Source organism: Centruroides sculpturatus, unplaced genomic scaffold, assembly GCF_000671375.1.
Source record: "Centruroides sculpturatus isolate CEXI.00-Female unplaced genomic scaffold, Cexi_2.0 scaffold703, whole genome shotgun sequence".
Classification (NCBI taxonomy): Eukaryota; Metazoa; Arthropoda; class Arachnida; order Scorpiones; family Buthidae; genus Centruroides; species Centruroides sculpturatus.
In genome coordinates this window covers 392,225-413,873 of record NW_019384944.1, presented here as the reverse complement: position 1 = coordinate 413,873, position 21,649 = coordinate 392,225, and the positions used below count along the sequence as shown (strand labels likewise).

At 33.8% G+C, this 21,649-nt stretch overlaps 1 protein-coding gene across 1 annotated transcript; it reads left to right on the top strand.

The window, feature by feature from the left end:
• Positions 1-14,409: 14,409 nt before the first annotated feature.
• Positions 14,410-21,533, top strand: LOC111632169 (trafficking protein particle complex subunit 11-like). The gene is made up of 4 exons (XM_023376535.1): positions 14,410-14,594; positions 15,973-16,198; positions 20,674-20,850; positions 20,920-21,533. The coding sequence occupies exons 1-4, from the start codon at positions 14,494-14,496 to the stop codon at positions 20,974-20,976; spliced, it is 561 nt and encodes a 186-aa protein (XP_023232303.1). The 5' UTR covers positions 14,410-14,493; the 3' UTR covers positions 20,977-21,533.
• Positions 21,534-21,649: the final 116 nt, after the last annotated feature.

The window sequence follows — 21,649 nt, the reverse complement described above, 5'->3', positions numbered from 1 at the left end:
ATAGTAAACTTCTTTTGCACTGTAATTGGTTAATTTATATGTCTGTTATTAGATCGACCTATAAAAACAATTGCTAGAAATATTCCCGCGAAATGCCACGCCCCCGAAGGCCACCACACGGAAGTATGTAAACAATCGCTACAAAATCGCGTGTTTTAATCTTTTTTTCCACTTCTAATTTGCTAATAATAAGTCGCTTGAAATTATTTAGACGAATAAACATGTTTTCAACACCATTTAGCAATAAATATCGCCAAAAAACGCCACCTTTCAAACTGTCAATGTTAAGTCTATGGGAAACTTTTTTGCCGTTTATTGGCTTTAAAAATTTTGTTTTTACGCCTTTTATGCTCTAATTGGTCATTTCTATCATGACTGACTCTATATCAACCAATAAGCTTTCCCTCAAAACACGAAGTCAGATCGACCCACCTCCGTTAGTCGCGCGAAAAAAAATTACACCGTTAAGCGCGCGGGGTACTAAAGCACCCCACTGATTTCCATTATAAGTCTATAAAAAAATTTTTTTCCTGCAAAATTGAAATTTTTTCGGTGCGATCTTTACACCATGGAAGGAAGGTACTGAGGGCATCACTTTTAAGCACAAAAAATTTAAAAAAATACACGCGTTTAAAGACCCCGGAGGTTCTATATAACCCCGCCCGCCTAACCGTGGGTTAATTTTGTGTCAGTATGTCTCAAACCACTGTAGTAGTGGTTTGACACATACTGACACAAAATTAATTTTTCGAGTGAATTACTGTCGAATATATACTGTTTAAATATAAAAAAGTTAACTACAGTGTGATTTACTTAAAACGTTAATTACGGAAAAGTCATGTTTTGGTGACTCCCTCAAATATAATACTAGATATTTTACTAATTACAGTTTTCTTTTTAAATGTTATTCTCAAAGCGAAATTGACAATTGCAAAAAGCCACCGTAATAACCCACAGGTTAAGAACGGCTAAAAAGCAGAATTAAAACTGAAAATTAAGAATAATAATAAACAACGCTTTTTGCCCGCGACTGTAAATCAGACACAATTAGATAACCCACAAATAGGGTATAACATTTTTTGCAAGGCTTATCACACCAAGGCCGACTGAAAAAAGAAGCAGAACTTTTATGAAAAAAAGGGTGGTCTTTAATAATCCCATATCAAATCAAGGTAAGTATGCATTTCGGGTACAAGGACCCCTCATCAGCTTACAAACACATGGTAACAACGTAACAAATACAATTCATTTTTTAATTTTTAAAAAACACCAAAAACATAAGACCGTGTACCTAAAAATAGAATATGTATTTGGTGTTTTTGAAAAATTAAAAAATGAATTAAAAAAACTAGATATTATTTTACTATCAAACCACACAAGCACCATAGCAAAATTGTTAATCAGTAAACATGGTAACAATGAACATAATGATCTGGAAAAAAATAATGTAGTTTATTCTTGGATTGCAGTTGTTCACATAAAAAAAGATATGTAGGGGAAACTGGGAGAAAATTAAAAACAAGAATTAAAGAACATATACATGCTATCAAAAATAATTTGATATTATTATCAGTGGCACAACATTGCAACACTGAAGGTTGTGAAATTTTAAAAGATAGCATCAAGTGTGGTATGACAGAAAACAATCAACTAGAAAGAAGACTACAGGAAAACCTAGAAATTCTAAAGATACAAGAAGACATCAGAATTAATAACAACACAGGACTAAAGCTACATGAGGGGTGAATTGACATTGTTTTCACTTAACCTTGAAACATATGCTAAACAGATGTGAGAGTTTAAGCACATCACCTTGTAAAATGCAGATAGTCAGTGCAGTTGACTTCACAATGGCTTATAGATCGGATGTATTTTGTTTGTGTTAAAATCTAGTTACCAATTGGTTTAATAAGAGTAAGTTCAATGTTAACTTCCCCCTTTATTATATAAATAATATTTATTATTAATAGTATAACCGTCTACCAGAATTTGGAAAATGTAGGAAAAACTAAGACATCTACCGGTGGAGTTAATATGTTATACCACTTTGTCATTGTATTCTGATTTATACTTGATAATTTTGTTTAGTGTACGTGTTACATTGAAAAATTGTAAATGCAGTGTACTGTATACGCGGGTTATTCCGGTGTATTGACAAGTTATTGGTATTGTATTTGTTACGTTGTTACCGTGTGTTTGTAAGCTGATGAGGGATCCTTGTACCCGAAACGCATACTTACCTTGATTTGATATGGAATTATTAAAGACCACCCTTTTTTTAATAAAAGTTCTGCTCCTTTTTTCAGTCGGCCTTGGTGTGATAAGCCTTGCAAAAAATGTTATACCCTATTTGTGCGTTATCAAATTCTGTTTAATTTAAAAATTAAGAATCACTATTTACTGTAGTGTTAACCATTTGGTACATATCCCTATGAAATAGTTAGTTAAATCGATGGGCATTTCTCAGGAATTCGGATTTCTACCTGTGTATGTTAGAATCAGATTTATACAAAAGTTTTTGTTCCTCGGCCTTGGAAGATCTCATGTATGACGCATTGCTTAATTCTCCACTTGATAGTTGTTTTATAAATCGTGACTGGTTAATCTGATACTATTTCAAAATACAATAAATTTGTGCAGATAATTTCATTACATTTTTTAAAATGTTAATACAAATCTACTAATTTTTACCCTGATTAGAAAAAAACAAATTTTTAGTACCTGTCGTGGGATGGCGCCAGGTAAACGTATAGATACGTGGTGTCTTTCGGATTTTCTTCAGTCTAACGCCAGAACTGGGATCCGTTTTTCATGAAAAATTCTGCGGGAAGGAACGGATAGCTAGCTCATTTTGGTGCTATATCGGCTTATTTCGGCAATTTAGTTCTATTTAGTAGATTGAAATCATTACTTAATATTTTTATTTATCAGTCATTTAAAGGCATGTGCCATCGCTTATGTATCTTTTATTATGGAGAGCATTCGCATAAACGAATGTCTATTAGTTGGGTGCAGATTTCAGTACGAAAATTGTGACAAATGTGTTGGAAAATAAGTAAAGAAAGACGGGAGTGGCTAGAAAAAAAACACAGAAACTTCGCAAAAGCTGTCTATATCTATTAACATATCTGCCTATGACGTCACTACAAAATCTAATGTTAAGAAAATAGAAGAACGTTTGATAATCTGACTGCTTGATAATCCGTCATTACTGCTGCCATAATGGCCAGACTAATAAACTTCTAACGTACCATTAATTGAAATCTGTGATCGTTTTTTAAAAATCATATGATTATAAAGAATTTTAATTTATGTTGAAATAAATCAATTTTACTAAATGTAAAGATCAACAATTATTTTTTTACACACTAAAAGATATATTTGGTCATTTAGTAACATTGTACGATACATAACTGTATTTTCGAAATGTACTTTTGATAAGTTGTAGTTTATGTTATACAGTCAAGTACATAAAAATATCTTTAAACTATAACCCTTAAAATTTATCTTATTATCGGTTTTTCTTTCGCTTACTTTCAGGAATTTAATCATAAATTAAAAAGTGTTTTGAATTTAACATTTGTCCCCGAGTTATAATCTATACAGTGTATGGATATTTGTGTGCAAAGTGCGAATTTTTTGTGCAATGTTTGCAAAAAGACTTAAGTGTGCCGTAAATATTTTATATTTACGTAATCGGCGCATAACATGAACTGTGTAAAAACTAGTTTTTCAGTTTTTTGCTGGAGAAATATAGTTTGATTCAAGCTTGATATTCTGAAAGCACAGTACAGGGAATAAGCCTTCATTAGATAAACCATTCTCTGTTACATTATTTTAATTAAAATTTTTATATTTTTATCTATTATAAACTGGTAAAAATCTTAATATTGAGGATAGAAATACGTTTTATAGAAAATTGTAAATAGTAATAGCGAGTAAATTCGTCATTTAGTTCGATTCAACTTCAGACACACAAGACTCTTTTTATCTTTACATATTCTACCTTTACTTCTGCTAATTTAATAACATCTATTTTTCTATTAAACAAACTGCTCTGAAAAAGTTCAAATATTTTCGACAAAATTCAGAAATATTATTAAGCTTCAAAAACGGTCAACAAATTTGTGCCACACAAACATTTACATTAATACATACAGAAATTACTCCCTCTCCACATTTGCATTTCTTTGACATTTTAACTTGTCTTACGTCCGAAAATGTAAAAACTTCAGGGGTAATTTTTTGACTTATGGCTGCACTTTTGCTTTTTTAACTAATTGGCCTCTAACATTAAATTTGTTACATGTATCCTACCAGAGAAAACGGTGAAATCATCAGTGAATGCTAATCAAAGGTTCGTGTCTAAGCAACGAGTTTTTCTCGTGAAGTTATTTGGGTTATTTTACACCTGTCTAACAATTAAATATAGGCTAGTTTTTTATAAAAACTCACCCTCAGTAATAAATTACCAGTGTTTTTCGTTTTCAGCAAACAAAAAAAAATTTGTAAAGCAGTTGAAATTAAATATTTATACAAAATAACCTTTATACTTACGAATAACTCCAAACTTTAAATCATGAATAACAAAGAGTTATTCACAGACCTGAAAGTTCTAATTTCGTTCAGAAAGTGAAGCAGAAATAATATATAAATAAACAAACTGAAAAAAATTACCTGTTACGGATCATTAATGAGTTAAAATTTATGAGTACTTTTAATTAAAATTTTAATTGGATATTTATTTTATGTCATTTGCAATTAGAATAAAAAGGATGTTCATTAATCGTTGCGTGACTTTATCAGATATTGTTTTCGAATATTTAGTATTATTATTTTTTTTAAAATAAATGCCATTTCCATAAAGTTATATCAACTTTTAAAGATAACGATAGTGGGAGAAACTGCGTATTCTAGGGGTTGTCTCTAGGAACCACTTACTCGGCAACAGTCTGCAAAGACCGCCGATGTTGTCTTTTCAGATGGTATAAGAGAACTATTTCGAGTGGGGAGCGCTTAAGTAAGTGCATAAAAAGTTTCTCAATGTAATCTAAAATAAGGTGGAAATATTTGGCATAAACCTGTTGCTATACTCACTCACTTTTTTCATGATTCCATAAAACAGTAACAAAATAATAAAGAAAGAAAAAGAAATACAACTCCAAATTTGAAATACGAAATACAGTAACACCTGTCTATGCCGACCACCTACGGTTCTTTAAAAAAGTGGTCTTTTAGACAGGTGGTCGTCCAATACAGGTGGTGCTGTAATACCTTATTTCCGTACGTATTTTGCGCACTTTTTAGCCATTTCTACTAAGCAAAACTCGAGGTGAGCAAAAATAAGCGAATTTTTTCAATGATAAGGCTATATTAGTATTGTATTTTATTTCTATCGGATAACTCGATTTACAGAAGTCGTCGTGATATTATAGGACAGGTTTAACACCAATATTTTAAAGATTAATACAATATTCGCATTTTCTCGATTATAATGCACACTTTCTTTTTTTCCGACTTAATTAATTCGACTCGGTTCTTTTCGTTCGCTTCTTAGTTATGTGTATTACGTCATCAATATAAAAGCGCGTCGTATCTCTCCATCACTTTGCTTTTGGTTTTCGTTAGTTTAATCTTATTTTAACTTTAAAAATACTGTACTTTTTAAATATTTAATATTTTCTTAATTAATTAAGTACAATAAGAAAAATTATTATTTAATAATATAACGATTTTATTAATTTTTCTCATTATACGATTTCATTACAATAGCGGAATCGAAAAAGGAAGTAAAACTGATTTTTGCATTAATGCGTTTATTCTTTTTTGAATATTTTGCTGCGAAAATTACTTGGATATTATTTTTCTAAAAATATCGTGGAAATAAGGTAGGTTGAAAAAGAAACTATTTATCGCACGTGTACTGTATATGAGCTTCAAAATAAATAAATAAAAATAGATTTTATCAAAGGATGAGGTCAGCCGATTAATTGTATCGTGTACAATATTTTACATCCCCAAGGAAAATACTGTAGGTCTAGGGTAAAATAAATTTTGTTTTCCCACAGTTAAACTTCGCCGCAAATTGCTGTTGTGATAACTTTAATACGATTTTCTAACGACAGTGCTTTGCATTTCGGACATTTTCCAACAAACTGAGATGAATTTCCTTTGTTGCTAGACTAATTTATTAACATTTGCACCTAATTTCGAGGGTGGGAGACGTGCCCGGGATGGGTTCGAATAAAAGTTTAGACTAATTCATTATATTAAGAGAGGGAAACGTTGTTGAGATGGGTTCTTACAATAGTTTAGACCAGATATATTGGCGAAGGTGGTTTCTTATTACGGGTGTTGTATGTTGTTTCGGACCAAAAATCGATGCCTGCGGTCGCGTTACACAGGTGGTCGTTTAATACAGGTAACTTATACGAAGACTCTATGGATAAACTATTCCGTGCCAGAAAATTTTGCCCGTTTTGGCAGGTGCCCGTCGAATGCAGGTGGTCGCCTAAGCAGTTTTCACTGTAATTATAATTATTTTGAATCTTTTCAAATATTCTTTCTTTTTCTTTTATTTTTTAAGTACAGTAATACCTCGGTATAAGTCTGCTTTAGAATACGTCAAATTGAGAATAAGTCCTGTTTGGACAGAACAAATTTTGCTGGTAAACGACTTTTGTTAGATATACGACTTAATTCAATTATACGCAGCATCTATGATCAAGTAGCACTATCGGTGTATTAGACCAGACTAGACGTTCGCGGTGCCACAGTTTATAACTTTGTTAAATTTCTTCTGGTTTTAATTTGTAAGTAAAACTTTATTATTTTCATTAATCATGAATTGCAAAATAGGCAAATAAAAAGCAACAGAAAACTAAAAAATGAATAAATCACAATGGAGCTGAAAAAAGAGATTGTTAAGAAAGATGAAGGTGGCACGCGTGTTCGAGATTTTAACTGTTGCATACAGTATTCTGAGAACGACGATATCGACAATCGTGAAAAGAGTTAAATCAATTTATAAACAGAGATCGAAGCCATTAAACGATGTTGAGAAATTACTTTTGCTTTGGATAACTGAAAAACAGTGTGCTGGAGACAGCATATCATGAGCAATTATTTGTGAGAAAGCTTAAAAGATACATGCTGATCTTATAAAAAATCAAACAGGAAATAGCCAGCAAGGAAAGCGAGGTGTTTAATGCCAGCCATTTTTTTTATATAAAAACGGATTAATAATTTTCACATTACTTTTTATGAAAAGGTTGGTTTGGCATACGTTTTATTCGGCATAAGTCCAAACATCAGGAACGGATTAAGGTCGTATACCAAGGTTCCACTGTAATGGAGATTAATTTAATTAAAACCTTTAACTGAATTTATTTAATTAAATATGTCTTTCTTAAAAATTTATTTTTAGGTTAATTTTTAAAACCCAAACATGATAGTAAATCATGTCTAAGTCTTAATATTAATTGTAATTATGAATCATAAATAATATTATATATTATTTCCGATTTATATTTAATATTTATTTTTTAGAAAGTAATAATAATAATAATAATAATAATAATAAACTAACAACATCATCTTAAATCCGCCACAGAAAGATTAACGCTTCCACGTAAAGAAGGCGGACGTGGCCTGATTGACATAGTTAACCTTCACTACAAACAAATACAGTCACTGCGAGAGTTTTTCTACAAGAAACAAGAAACATCACAGTTACATAAAGCAGTAACTCTAGCAGACTCAAATAACACACCATTAAACTTACACTCACAACATACAGACATGACACAACATATAAAAAGCATAGACAACATTAAGCAATCATGGGCTCAAAAGGCTCTTCATGACAGGCATCCTTACGACCTGGCCCAGGATTTTGTTGACAAAACTGCGTCAAACAGCTGGTTAGATCGGGGATGCCTCTTTGGGGAGACGGAAGGATTCATGATTGCCATACAGGATCAGGTCATAAATACTAAAAACTACAGAAAACACATACTGAAAGATATAACACTCACAAATGACACATGCAGAAAATGTCACATCACGCCAGAAACTATACAACACATCACTTCTGGTTGCAAGCTCTTGGCACAGACAGATTACTTACATAGACACAATCAAGTAGCAAATATAATACACCAAGAGCTTGTAAAGAAACACAAATTGGCAGACATCCACGAACCATACTACAAGTATATTCCACAGACAGTACTGGAAAATAACACGCACAAAATGTATTACGACAGAGCCATAATCACAGATAAAACAATTTACCACAATAGAGCAGACATCACACTTATCAACAAACACAATAAAATCACATACATTATAGACATAGCCATTTCAAACACTCACAATATACAAAACACATGCACTGAAAAAATTAGCAAGTACACAGAACTCGCCCAGGAAATAAGGCATCTGTGGAGGATGGATAGGGTAGTTATTGTACCTGTTGTTCTCTCCTGTACAGGTGTGATACCACACACGCTACACAAAAGCCTGGGAACATTACAATTGAGTAGAAATACATACATCACACTACAGAAGGCCACTATATTGAATACATGCCATATTGTTAGGAAATTCCTGAATACAGACACTGACACACACATTTAATTTTAGTTTTGTTTTGGTTGCTATGCCTTAACTTTGGTCCGGCATAGTACACAGCCACCGGTGTGTACCGAGTATATCCCACTAAACCCAACACATAATAATAACTCTCCCGTGGTCACCACCTGGTCGTGGTGGGAGAGCCCAGTAATTTTACTGATCCATAGGGCAATGCAGGCTGGAGCACTAGCTCCTGGTAGGGACACCCATGCCAGTAAGGTCTATGGGGAGAAATGAAGCTAAGAGTGACCACACACCCACATTCTGTGGAGATAATTATTATGGTAGTAACCAGATCTAAGTATGATACCGGCTCGGACGTCGCCCGGGTTAACAAGGTCCGCGTTCGTGGGTTAGGCAGAGGCTCACGTTCGAAAAATAGGCTCCAGTCTCCATTGGTCACCGGTGGCGAAAGCAGCGCCGGCTCAAGCATGGCTACTGCAATGCCCTCAACAGATGTGAGGAACCAACTTAGCCTTTGTGTTTCTGTGGCAATGCATCCACAGACCAGAAAGGCTGGAAAACCACGCCAACGGATGAAATGGACAACAGAAATGAACGAGTTTATCATCCGCACTTACTACACCATCACAAGACTCGAAACAAACATGACAGCATACAGACAACAACTACACCACATATTCACACAACAATATCCTCACCTCACTGTCACCGAACAAAGGGTTGTTGATCAAAAACGAACAATTATACACAACAACCTTATCCCACAAACAACACTTGAACTTATCAAACAACAGGTTGCTGATCAAATACATCAACAGACGGAAACATTTAACATTAAAAAATCGTAAATGTTTCCTTTATTTACTTGTGACATTAGCTTCTATTCAAACTTGTGTCGCTTTGACGGCCCCAGTCATAAACTTGCTAAGATTTCCTGTAAGAGCCGAGATATCCGAAATGTGTCCAGTTGTACAGTACATGGACGACATAAAATTTACTACAACAGACCAGACATCACACTCATTGACAAACACAATAAAACCCCATACATTATAGACATAGCCATTCCAAACACTCACAATATACAAAACACANTTGATCAAAAACGAACAATTATACACAACAACCTTATCCCACAAACAACACTTGAAGTTATCAAACAACAGGTTGCTGATCAAATACATCAACAGACGGAAACCTTTAACATTAATGAAGATCACGTAACCTGTCAGAATAATCCAGTAACAAGCAATGATAATGGCACACATACAAAAACTACCACTAATGATAGTACAGGCACTTTCTCATTTATCACTGATAACGTAGACATAAAATTAGTTAATACGCTCGCACTTATATTTGAGGAAACACTCACTAAATATACAGATACAGATCCCACACAAAGACCACGAATACCAAAAATCAACACTTCAAAGATAGTAGGGAAAACACTAAATTATGTAAACACACACTTACTACCACACTACATCCATTTAATTTCTACTTTTTCAGATATTCATACATTAGTTTATGCTGGGGCAGTCACAGTAGTAACACACCATGGACTGGAAATACACTCACAGACAGACACACACAAAACACAATTCTATCACAAGCCTGCCTGGCAGAGAAGAATAGAAACACAAATAAATGACATTAGACAGCAATTAGTCAGGCTGACACAATACAATAAAAACAACATAACACCCAAATTAAAGAAACAACTCAAAAACATTTTGAAGAAAATAAAAACACGCACAAAACACGAACATTACAACACACACATTACACAATACATAGATACATTAAAACAGAAACTCGCAGCCAAAGCACGTAGACTCAAACGATACAAAACATGTACACTACGAAAACAACAAAATAAATTATTCACAAACAATGAAAAACTTTTCTACAGACAAATCAGTACCAAAACAAACACTGATACACAGCACAGTGGCACACCAACAGAAGAAGAACTCACAACTTATTGGTCTTCTCTTTGGTCCAATGCTGTTACACACAATGCTGATGCAGGCTGGATCAAGGAGGAGAACAGAAACTTGCATAACATACCAAGTATGCCCTGTGCTGAAATAAACATACACGACATTCGCTACGCTGTTAACAGAACACACAACTGGAAGACACCTGGTGTAGACAACATTCACAATTTCTGGTATAAAAAGTTTACATCACTGCACCAGGAACTAGCTAAACATCTAACACACATCATCATCAATCCACAAGACATGCCAAAATTTCTTACTCGGGGCATTACCTACATGAAACCTAAAAACAACAAAACCACAGACCCCACACAATACAGACCAATTACATGTCTTCCAACACTCTACAAATTATTGACATCCTGTATCACAAACAAAATATACAAACATGTTGAAGAACACGACATTCTTACAGAACAACAAAAAGGTTGCCGTAGAAATCACAGGGGATGCAAAGAACAGTTACTCATAGATTCAGTCATTCTACGGCAAGCACACAAACAACACAGAAACATACACATGGCATATATAGACTACAGAAAAGCATTCGACAGTGTTCCACACAGTTGGCTGCTACATATTCTACACATGTACAAAATACATCCATCACTCATTGCATTCTTCGAAAACACTATGCAGCACTGGAGAACAACACTACATCTCAGGGTTAGTAACACTTCCATACAAACAAACGAAATATTCATTAGGCGAGGAATTTTTCAAGGAGATTCCTTGAGTCCTCTCTGGTTCTGCCTAGCCCTGAATCCATTATCCAACATGTTAAACAACACGCATTATGGCTACAATATCAGACATGAAAAAACAACACAGTTTACACTCTCACATCTCATGTACATGGACGACATAAAACTTTATGCATCCACACAAAAACAACTTCATCAACTCCTACAAATCACACATTCATACACTAAGGACATACAAATGGAGTTTGGCTTAGACAAATGCAAAACACTTCACATAGAAAAAGGAATCCTGAAGAAAGAAGATTTTGCACTTGGAAATGGAGACGTTATTGAATCCATGGAAGAGGGCGAGTTCTACAAGTACTTAGGATTCCAACAGGCCAAACTAACAGAACATACACAAATAAAGCAACGATTAATTAAAGAATACCAAAGTAGGTTAAACGCTATACTTAGAACACAGTTAAATGCAAAACACACAGTTAAAGCAATAAACACATATGTCATCCCAGTACTCACATACTCTTTTGGAGTTATACATTGGACTCACACAGATCTCGAGCAACTCCAAAGGAAAACAAGAACAACACTTACTAAGCATAAACAACATCATCCTAAATCCGCCACAGAAAGATTAACCCTTCCACGTAAAGAAGGCGGACGTGGCCTGATTGACATAGTTAACCTTCACTACAAACAAATACAGTCACTGCGAGAGTTTTTCTACAAGAAACAAGAAACATCACAGTTACATAAAGCAGTAACTCTAGCAGACTCAAATAACACACCATTAAACTTACACTCACAACATACAGACATGACACAACATATAAAAAGCATAGACAACATTAAGCAATCATGGGCTCAAAAGGCTCTCCATGGCAGGCATCCTTACGACCTGGCCCAGGATTTTGTTGACAAAACTGCGTCAAACAGCTGGTTAGATCGGGGATGCCTCTTTGGGGAGACGGAAGGATTCATGATTGCCATACAGGATCAGGTCATAAATACTAAAAACTACAGAAAACACATACTCAAAGATACAACACTCACAAATGACACATGCAGAAAATGTCACATCATGCCAGAAACTATACAACACATCACTTCTGGTTGCAAGCTCTTGGCACAGACAGATTACTTACATAGACACAATCAAGTAGCAAATATAATACACCAAGAGCTTGCAAAGAAACACAAATTGGCAGACATCCACGAACCATACTACAAGTATATTCCACAGACAGTATTGGAAAATAACACGCACAAAATGTATTACGACAGAGCCATAATCACAGATAAAACAATTTACCACAACAGACCAGACATCACACTCATTGACAAACACAATAAAATCACATACATTATAGACATAGCCATTCCAAACACTCACAATGTACAAAACACATGCACTGAAAAAATTAGCAAGTACACAGAACTCGCCCAGGAAATCAGGCATCTGTGGAGGATGGATAATGTGCTTATTGTACCTGTTGTTCTCTCCTGTACAGGTGTGATACCACACACGCTACACAAAAGCCTGGGAACATTACAATTGAATAGAAATACATACATCACACTACAGAAGGCCACTATATTGAATACATGCCATATTGTTAGGAAATTCCTTAATGCTGACACTGACAATGACACACACATTTAATTTTAGTTCTGTTTTGGTTGCTATGCCTTGACTCTGGTCCGGCATAGTATACAGCCACCGGTGTGAACCGAGTATAACTCACAAAACCCAACATAATAATAATAATAATAATAATAATGAATTTATTAGTTATACTAGCAGGTAGACCCGGCGTTGCTCGGAAAAAGTAACGATAGCGAACATTAAGGTTATTATGTTATAGTCAACCTTACCCGTTTTCGCAAAATGCAAAAGTTTGGTGTCCCTGTTTTCAGACTAATTAAAAAATTTTTAGATTTATCTAAAATATGTTGGATTTCTTGCAAACAACAAAAAACTACATCTGCGTCTTTCACTCCACTTTCTCTTAACAATTCCATTGTTATGTACCACCTTTATTGTTGAAACGTCTATTATTAACACTTCCATTGTTGACACTTCCATTCCTAAGAAACACTTCTATTGTTGATGGAAGTGTTAAGTCTTAATTCTGTTCCTCTCCCCCATGGGAGGGAATTTCGAAAAATCACTTCTTATTGTGCGATCTCGTGGCGTACCCTAACTGTATTCCAAATTTAAACTTTAACTTTTAACTGTTTCGGCTCTGCGCTTATTATTATTATTATGTTGGGTTAAGCGAATTATACTCGGTTAACACTGGTGGCTGTCCACTATGCCGAATCAGAGTAAAGGCGTAGCAACCAAAACAAAACTAAAATTAAATAAGTGTGTCAATGTCTGTATTAAAGAATTTCCTAACAATATGGCATGTATTCAGTATTGTGGCCTTCTGTAGTGTGATGTATGTACAGTATACCCTTATATAACGCCTAGATACGTTTCCCCTTATAAGAATTTTACGTTGTAGAAATCCCTAAATACATGAGCCAATCACAGCCCGACACGTGTGAAGTTTACCGACTAAGGCTGTTTGAAAGGTATTCTTCTATAAAATTAACTGATTCTAGACTAATTCGACTCAACATTTCCAAAACACGTATAATTTTTTTGGGAATAATCCGTATAAACTATGCTATAAACAAAAAATTGTAGGATTATTTACCGAGTGTGCACCGTTCGACTACGCCGTAGCTTACGCTTGTTTTCTTTGCAGAGCAGCGCACCAAACAAAGGCCGCGTTTTCTGGTAAATTATTTTTCTGCGAAAAATTCGTTGACCTTTGGAGACAACATTAATAAAAATAATTTTTATGGTAGTTAAATAAGAAATGTTTTTTTTCACAAGAAATGTATAAAATTACAGTGCTGTATTAGACTTACGGTACATAATTTACATACTGTACAGACGACAGTAAACTCAACTTACCCGCCTAAACTGTCAGTAGCGTAGAGCTAGACGGCGAAAAGTATATATATAATTATAATAAAGTTAAAATAAATTNAACTTCAAATTCTTGTGATTGCTGTTGGTCTTCTTAAATTAAAATATTTTAGTTTAAATTTTGTTTTTTCCATAAATAACATAATTATAATGATTAAATGAACAAATTATATTTTTTATTACTTTTTTTCTAGTGACGATGGATGAAAATGAAGCAGCAAGTGAATGCTTTTGTCTTGTTACATCAAATACTTGTGAGAAACCATCCAGCATGGGAACTTATATTTTAAAATGGAAAAGGTTAGATTTTCTTATCCGTTTAAAAATGGATTCTCTATTATTTATTTAAGCAAGTTTAATTTATTGTAAAATTTAAAATTATTAGTTAATATTAAAGTAATATAAATAAATTTCTTTTGTTGGTTCCACACAATAAATACAGTGGTGCCTTGTACTTTGAATTTATTCATTCCAGGAGGGTGTTTGAAGTCTGAATCGATTTTTCCCATTAGAAATAATTGAAAGTGAATTAATCCATTCCACGAATAATACCATTTCAATAAACTTAAAAAGCAAATACACACAATGTAAGGTAAAAATAACGAAAACAAACACTCTTAATAATAAATTAAAACATGTAAATACTGTATAATAAAACGAAAATGGCATTAATTGGTTGCTCAATCTCTTAAAAATAGCTGACACTTGTGAAATTTAACACGTTATTGCTAGTATGAGATTGTATTCTTTGTTTAGTAGTTTATTTTAAACTTTTTATGTCATATTTTGTTTGAATAAAATCAAGTTGAAATATCTGCAGATAAAATCATATCAGACATATTATGCTTTGAGTTTCAGAAAATATTTAACATCTACAAATGGTAAAAAGTTCATAGTGTATATGGAAAAGATGTTCATAAACTTCTACCATGTCAAATATGGTTTAAAAAGTTCCATTTGGGAAATTTTGAATTAAAGGATACAAAAAGTATGGGGTGCTGTCAACAAAGAAAAGTTGTGAAAATTTGATAAATTACATACAATATATGTAACTAAACATAACAAAAATAAAGTGAAAAAACATTTAAAAAAATGAGTGTAATGTGAGAGAGAACTTAGGTGCACAACAGATTGTGTTTATGCTTTAAGTGCAATTTTGCACTGCATGTGCAGTTTAATTAAACTTTGAAGCATTGCAATGCTTGCTTACAATGCATTGTTTGAACTCTGAAGCAAATTTCTGTTGAATTTAGCATTCAAAGTATGAGTTACTACTGTAATTGTTTTTATTCATATTTTATCTGCATTTTATTAAACATGAGATTTGTTTAATAGATAAGGCTTCTATTTTTATAAAATTAGCTTAGGATGAGGAAGAGTAAAAATCATTTATTTTGCAATGTGTGCATGGAAAAACTTTGGTTTTTCCTTGATCTGTTTCATACAGTACTTGAACTTTTGCATCCAATGAAAACTGTTGATATTTCAATATCCTTTAACCAGAAGAAAATTAGTAGTCTAAAATATGCAGAAACAAACCAAATGTCATTTTTATTAAAAAAGAATGAATGTTAAATGAGCAAATAATTTAAAGATGTTTACATTATCAATTTAAGATCTGAATTGTTTTTAATTATAATTAATTTACAGTATATTTATTATCTTTTAATCATTTCAGATGTTCACCTCTTGCTGAAACTCCATGTGTAGAAACAATCTTAAATCTTCCCAGTGTTACCGTACAGAGTACACCTCTATTCCTTCAATTTGAAGCTCCTGCTCACGGATGGTTACGTACTCCATTAACCATTTCGTATAATCTACATAATCGTACCGTGACCGTTCAAGACATAGAATTATTTGTGGATAGCAGCGATGCCTTCATGTATGCAGGAAATAAACAGGTAACTTAATTTTATTTCATTATTCAACAATTCTAATATACAGTGGAAGCTTGGTATACGACCTTAATCCGTTCCTGATGTTTGGACTTATACCGAATTGGACGTATACCAAACCAACCTTTCCCATATGAAGTAATGTAAAAATGATTAATCCGTTCTCGTGTAAAAAAAAATGGTTGGCTTTAAACACCTTGCTTTCCTGGCTAGTTCCTGCTTGATTTTTCGTGAGATCAGCGTGTATCTTTTTAGCTTTCTCGCAAATAATTGCTTCCGATACTCTGTCTCCAGCACTGTTTTTCAGTTATCCAAAGCAAAAGCAATTTCTCGACAAAATCTAATGTCTTCGATCTCTGTTTAGAAATTGATTTAACCCCTTTCGCAACGTTAGCAGATTTAATGTCTTTATTTTTTGCGATTGTCCATATTGTCGTTCTCGGAATATGGTAGGCAACAGTTAAAATCTCAAACATGCGTGCCACCTTTGTATTTCTCAACAATCTCTTTTATCAGTTCCATTGTAATTCTAGTCTACACACCAACCGAATGCCGAAAATTCTAGTCATTTTTTTAGTTTTCTGTCACTTTTCATTTGCCTTTTTGCGATTCGTGATTAATAAAAATAATAAAATTTTACTTACAAATTAAAATCAGAAGAAATTTAACAAAGTTATAAACCGTTGCACCGCGAACGTCTAGTCTGGTCTAGTACACCGATAGTGCTACTTGTTCATTGATGGCGCGTATAATTGAATTATGTCGTATACCGAACAAAAGTCGTATACTGAGCAAAATTTGTTTCGTCCAAACAGGACGTATTCCGAATCGGACGTATTCTAAAGCAGACGTATACCGAGGTACCACTGTATTTATTTTTCTGTGGTACTTGAAGCAATGTTTTAAACCTTTTTCTAATAATGGCATCCCTTACTTCTTTATCAATGTTGGATTTCTGCAATTTTAGCAATACATATAAGTGTTGTTGTGCAGCTTAGTACAGTAATACCCTGAACTTATGTGATAGGTGGGACTGACTGAGCGATGACTGCGTAAGTCGGTATAATTTCGCAATTTGTGTAAAATCCAAGTCGGATGTATGTAAGCTAATAAATGTTCTCGTTAATCTTATCTCGTCTTTTGATTCATTCACGGTTACAAGAAATTACCACATAGTCTCTCAAGTCTTCGTAGATATAACAAACACAGAAATAAATAACACAAAATAAATTGTAGCTATGTGTCGATTCCGCACGACACGTCTGAACATGTAAGCTGAACAATAGTGTGGGAGGAGTGAGTAATCGAGAGTTGTGTGGTGTTCAAACAAAAGACAAATCGACGAGATTTGAAAATTGCATAACTCCGAGTTTGTGTAAGTTGGGTAGCGTAAGTTGAGGTATTACTGTACTATATTTTGTGACACTGGGTCCACAGTAGCTGACTGAATAAAACCACTAAACACTGGTACTTAATCACAAGTTGATGTCCAATAGGCTAGCCATGTGGAGTTTCTGGGTTTTCTTCACATGTCTAACACATCTAAGTAGGGACCAGTTTCTCATAGAGAGTTCTCTCAGGTGGCACTCTACCATTGGCAGATCACCCATGTGTTGCATTGCCTCATTCTATCAATCCATTTCATGGCATTCCCGAAGTGTTGTTGTGGCACCCCACTGACTTAAAGGAAGAAAACCAATTAAATTTTAATAAATAATCCATATGTATGTAGTATGATCCAAAAGTTCGGAGACTTGGTGTAAAATTCCTTACCTTAAAAAGTTTATATTGTCAATGCACAACTACCTTCAAAGTAATCACCTTGGGCGACGATACACTTTTTCCAGCACTCGTATAACTTCTGGAAGAACTGTGGGAAGCCATTTTTTGAAATCTCCCGTAAGTCCTCCTGCGATGCTGCTCTCACCTCATCTGATGACACAAAACGGCATCCCTGCAAATGCTTTTTCATTGATGGAAACAAATAAAAATCACACGGAACTAAGTCTGGTGAATAGGCGGGTTGTGGAAGCACATTAATTTGAGTTTTGGCGAGAAACTGTGCGACCATTTGGGACCAATATGTAGGTGCATTGTCATGCAGAAGGTACCAGTCTCCACTTTGCCAGATTTGCAGCCGTTTACGACAAATGGATTCCCTCAAACAACGTAAAATGTCTAGATAATGCTCCTTGTTTACTGTTCTGCCTTTGGGAATAAATTCTGAATGAACAATTATTTGAAAATCAAAAAATACCTCCATCATGACTTTCCCTTTGCTCTGATCCTGCTGGAATTTTTTTGATTGCAGTGATGAGGGTGATTTCCATATTGAACAAGCACGCTTTGATTGGGTATCAAATAAATAACACCACATTTCATCACCTGTTATGATGTGGTACAAAAAAGCTGGATCCTTATTAAATCACCCAATATTCTCATTTGTTCTTCCTTTTGTTCAGAAGTCAAAAGCTGAGGGACAATGTTCTGAGACACTCGGTGCATGTTAAAATACACTGGCAACTAGTCTTTGACAAGTGAGTAGCTGCAGCGATTTTTTCAAGAGTTTGGCAATGATCTTTGCGAACATATTGAGAGACCAACTCAACATTTTCCTCGTTCCGTGAAGTCGAAAGCCGGCTAGAACGTTCATCGTCTGCGATGGATTCTCGGCCCTCTTTAAAATGCCGATGCCATTTGTACGCCTTCAATTTCACCATGGTAGAGTCACCATACACCTTTCTTAGCAATTTTAAAGTCTCCGTAGGTGTTTTACCTAAATGCTGACAAAATTTAATGTTGCAGCGCTGTCCTTGAAACTCCATTTTTATTACGTTGCAGAACAAAGGTAACTATCTCCGGAAGAAAACAGCAACACTTGCAGTTTAATCACGTGACATGGGCAAAACAAACCTGAACAACTGATTTGGTAGAATCCATTCCTGCAACTTCAAACACATGCTTTTGTTGTCATAGATTACTACAGTCCCCGAACTTTTGGATCATACCACGTATGTATAGAAACTTGGTTTAAAATTACTTTTTAACATTGAAGTTGCCTTGCAGTGCAAACTTGTTTAATAAGACCATTTACTAAACAAGTTAATAGTATGCTGTCATTGACACATTTGCTACTCACATAACTCTAAATAAGGCACTGAGAACAAATATTTTTGTGGTTTTTGAGGAGTTATTGGTTCTAAATTTTATTTCAATGCAGAATACAATAAATAAATCAATTTACTTTACCATATAAATAACAATTTCAAGTACAGTAGACCCCCCCATAATACTGTTGATAATTCCGTTTTATATGAATTCCATGTTGTACGAGTCACTTAGATTTTACAAATACGTGAGCCATTCACAACCCGGCACATGTATTTGTAAAATCTAAGTGACTCATACAACATAGAATTCATATAAAATGGAATTATCAACAGTGTTATAGGGGGGTCAACTGTAATAACTAAATTTCTTGTACAATATTAAATAATTGTTGAAATCTTACTAAACATAGAACTAGAACAGAGAATATATCATTGAGAGATTATAAATTGAAGCAATTATTAATTTTATTAAAGTTTATAAGCATTAAGCCACAGTCACACTTTTGTGTTTTTAGCAATGCAAGCAACTGTAACTACGAGTCCTCCAAATGCTATGCAAATGTACCAGCAACTAAAAACAGAATGTTTGTTTGCACTTGTAAAATTAGTGCGAACAACTAACATTTCATTAATTTCAAGTGCAAAGCCAATGAACGAATGTCTCCATGTTTATCATTCTATTTAAAGTGGTGACAAATTGAATCACCAAGTTTGAATCATAAATCCTTGAGAAATTTCTTCACAATGAAGAGAAAAACTCTAATTTTTTATTGTCTTTTCGTGTTGAGATATAAAAGAAGGCTTTGTTTGCTTCATTTTTCTAGTTGCAATGCTGTTGATTGTGATCATAACTTATACTACTTAACCATTACTAGTTACAAATTTTATAATATGGCTGTCGTAAGTGTATGGCCTCTGATGCACGTGTAAAACTTGGGGCTATTGTGGTTGCAGCTGTCTGCATGGTTGAAAATTGCAGTGTGACACTTTACATGTACTTACAAAAATGTCAGAAAGTACAAGATTCATATTGTGAAATCTTTATCATTTTAATAAGTATACAGAAGAATCAACCTCAATTAACCAAGATTCAAAAAGGCTGTGGCAATCCTCTGTACACTTTTGGTTATCTGAGGTGGTATTGGTCTGCATTATCTTGGATAATTGGGGTTTTATAGTATTATACTGTAACTTTAAACCTTTTAACTTTACAATAAATTATTGATTAATTAGTTTCTTTAGAATCAAGATATTTGACAGTATTATTAAATGTATTCTATTGAAAATTTAATGTTTTTTTAGATCCAGAAATTATCATCTATTTTTAATTTTCAGTAAATCATCATCTCATATGTCATTATTATTCTACAGCTGCATTTCCGAATACTGCCGAAGAGCGTCTACAAGCTCTCTTACAATCTGTATCCTTTAATATCGGGTTACGTGCCATTACCACGACTGAGGTTAATTTTGAATCCCGGCAACTCCAATGCGGTGGCATTAGATGACCTGATGCAAGAAATGTTGCCGAGCCACATACATATTATGGTATGACACTAAATATTTGATTTCGTTTGACGTTAATGCCTTATTTATAAATCTTTTTAAATTTTTTAGCCACAAGGAAAGAATTTAGAAAGAACGGAACAACCCAACATTCCAGTCGTAATGTAAATAATCGAACAAAATTTCTTACGACATATCCGATGTGAATAATTTCATTTGACGTAAATAAATTATTTGAGAACTTATTTAGGGAAAATATTTTCCCTAAATGAGTTTTGCTTTTTGTTTATTTTATGATTTTTATAATTAGATGTCAAAGATGGGAATATATCAACACTAAAGTAGGTTGTATATAAGTGACTCAATTTTGATTTCTGTGTCAATTGAATGGGTTACTGAATTGTTAACAAGAAAAATGGGAATAGTTTATTACATTTTAAGCGATATTCTTAACATCTCTAGAAAAGACAATATAATTCTGTAAATACGACTCACTGTCAATAATCCAAATCATTTTTGATCCCAGTTAGTTTGCATTATCAACAAAGGGTATTTTAATCTCCCTAGGCACTAATAAAGTAGAAATAAAACATTATATTTTATACTTATAACTTAAAATGAAATATTTATGGATGTTTTTTGGTTTCTCTACTCTGAGACACTAAGAGGGTCTTTTAAATCATGGCTGCATGTGCAATTTTCCACTGATTATTATTTTTTTTTTTTTGTAATTGCCATTCCTCAAATTTGAAATTTGACAATTCTGAAAAATCCTGTAATGAGTCTTCTGTAAATGTCATGTTTTGTTTATGGAGTAACGTCCTTGACCAGGCTACTGTAG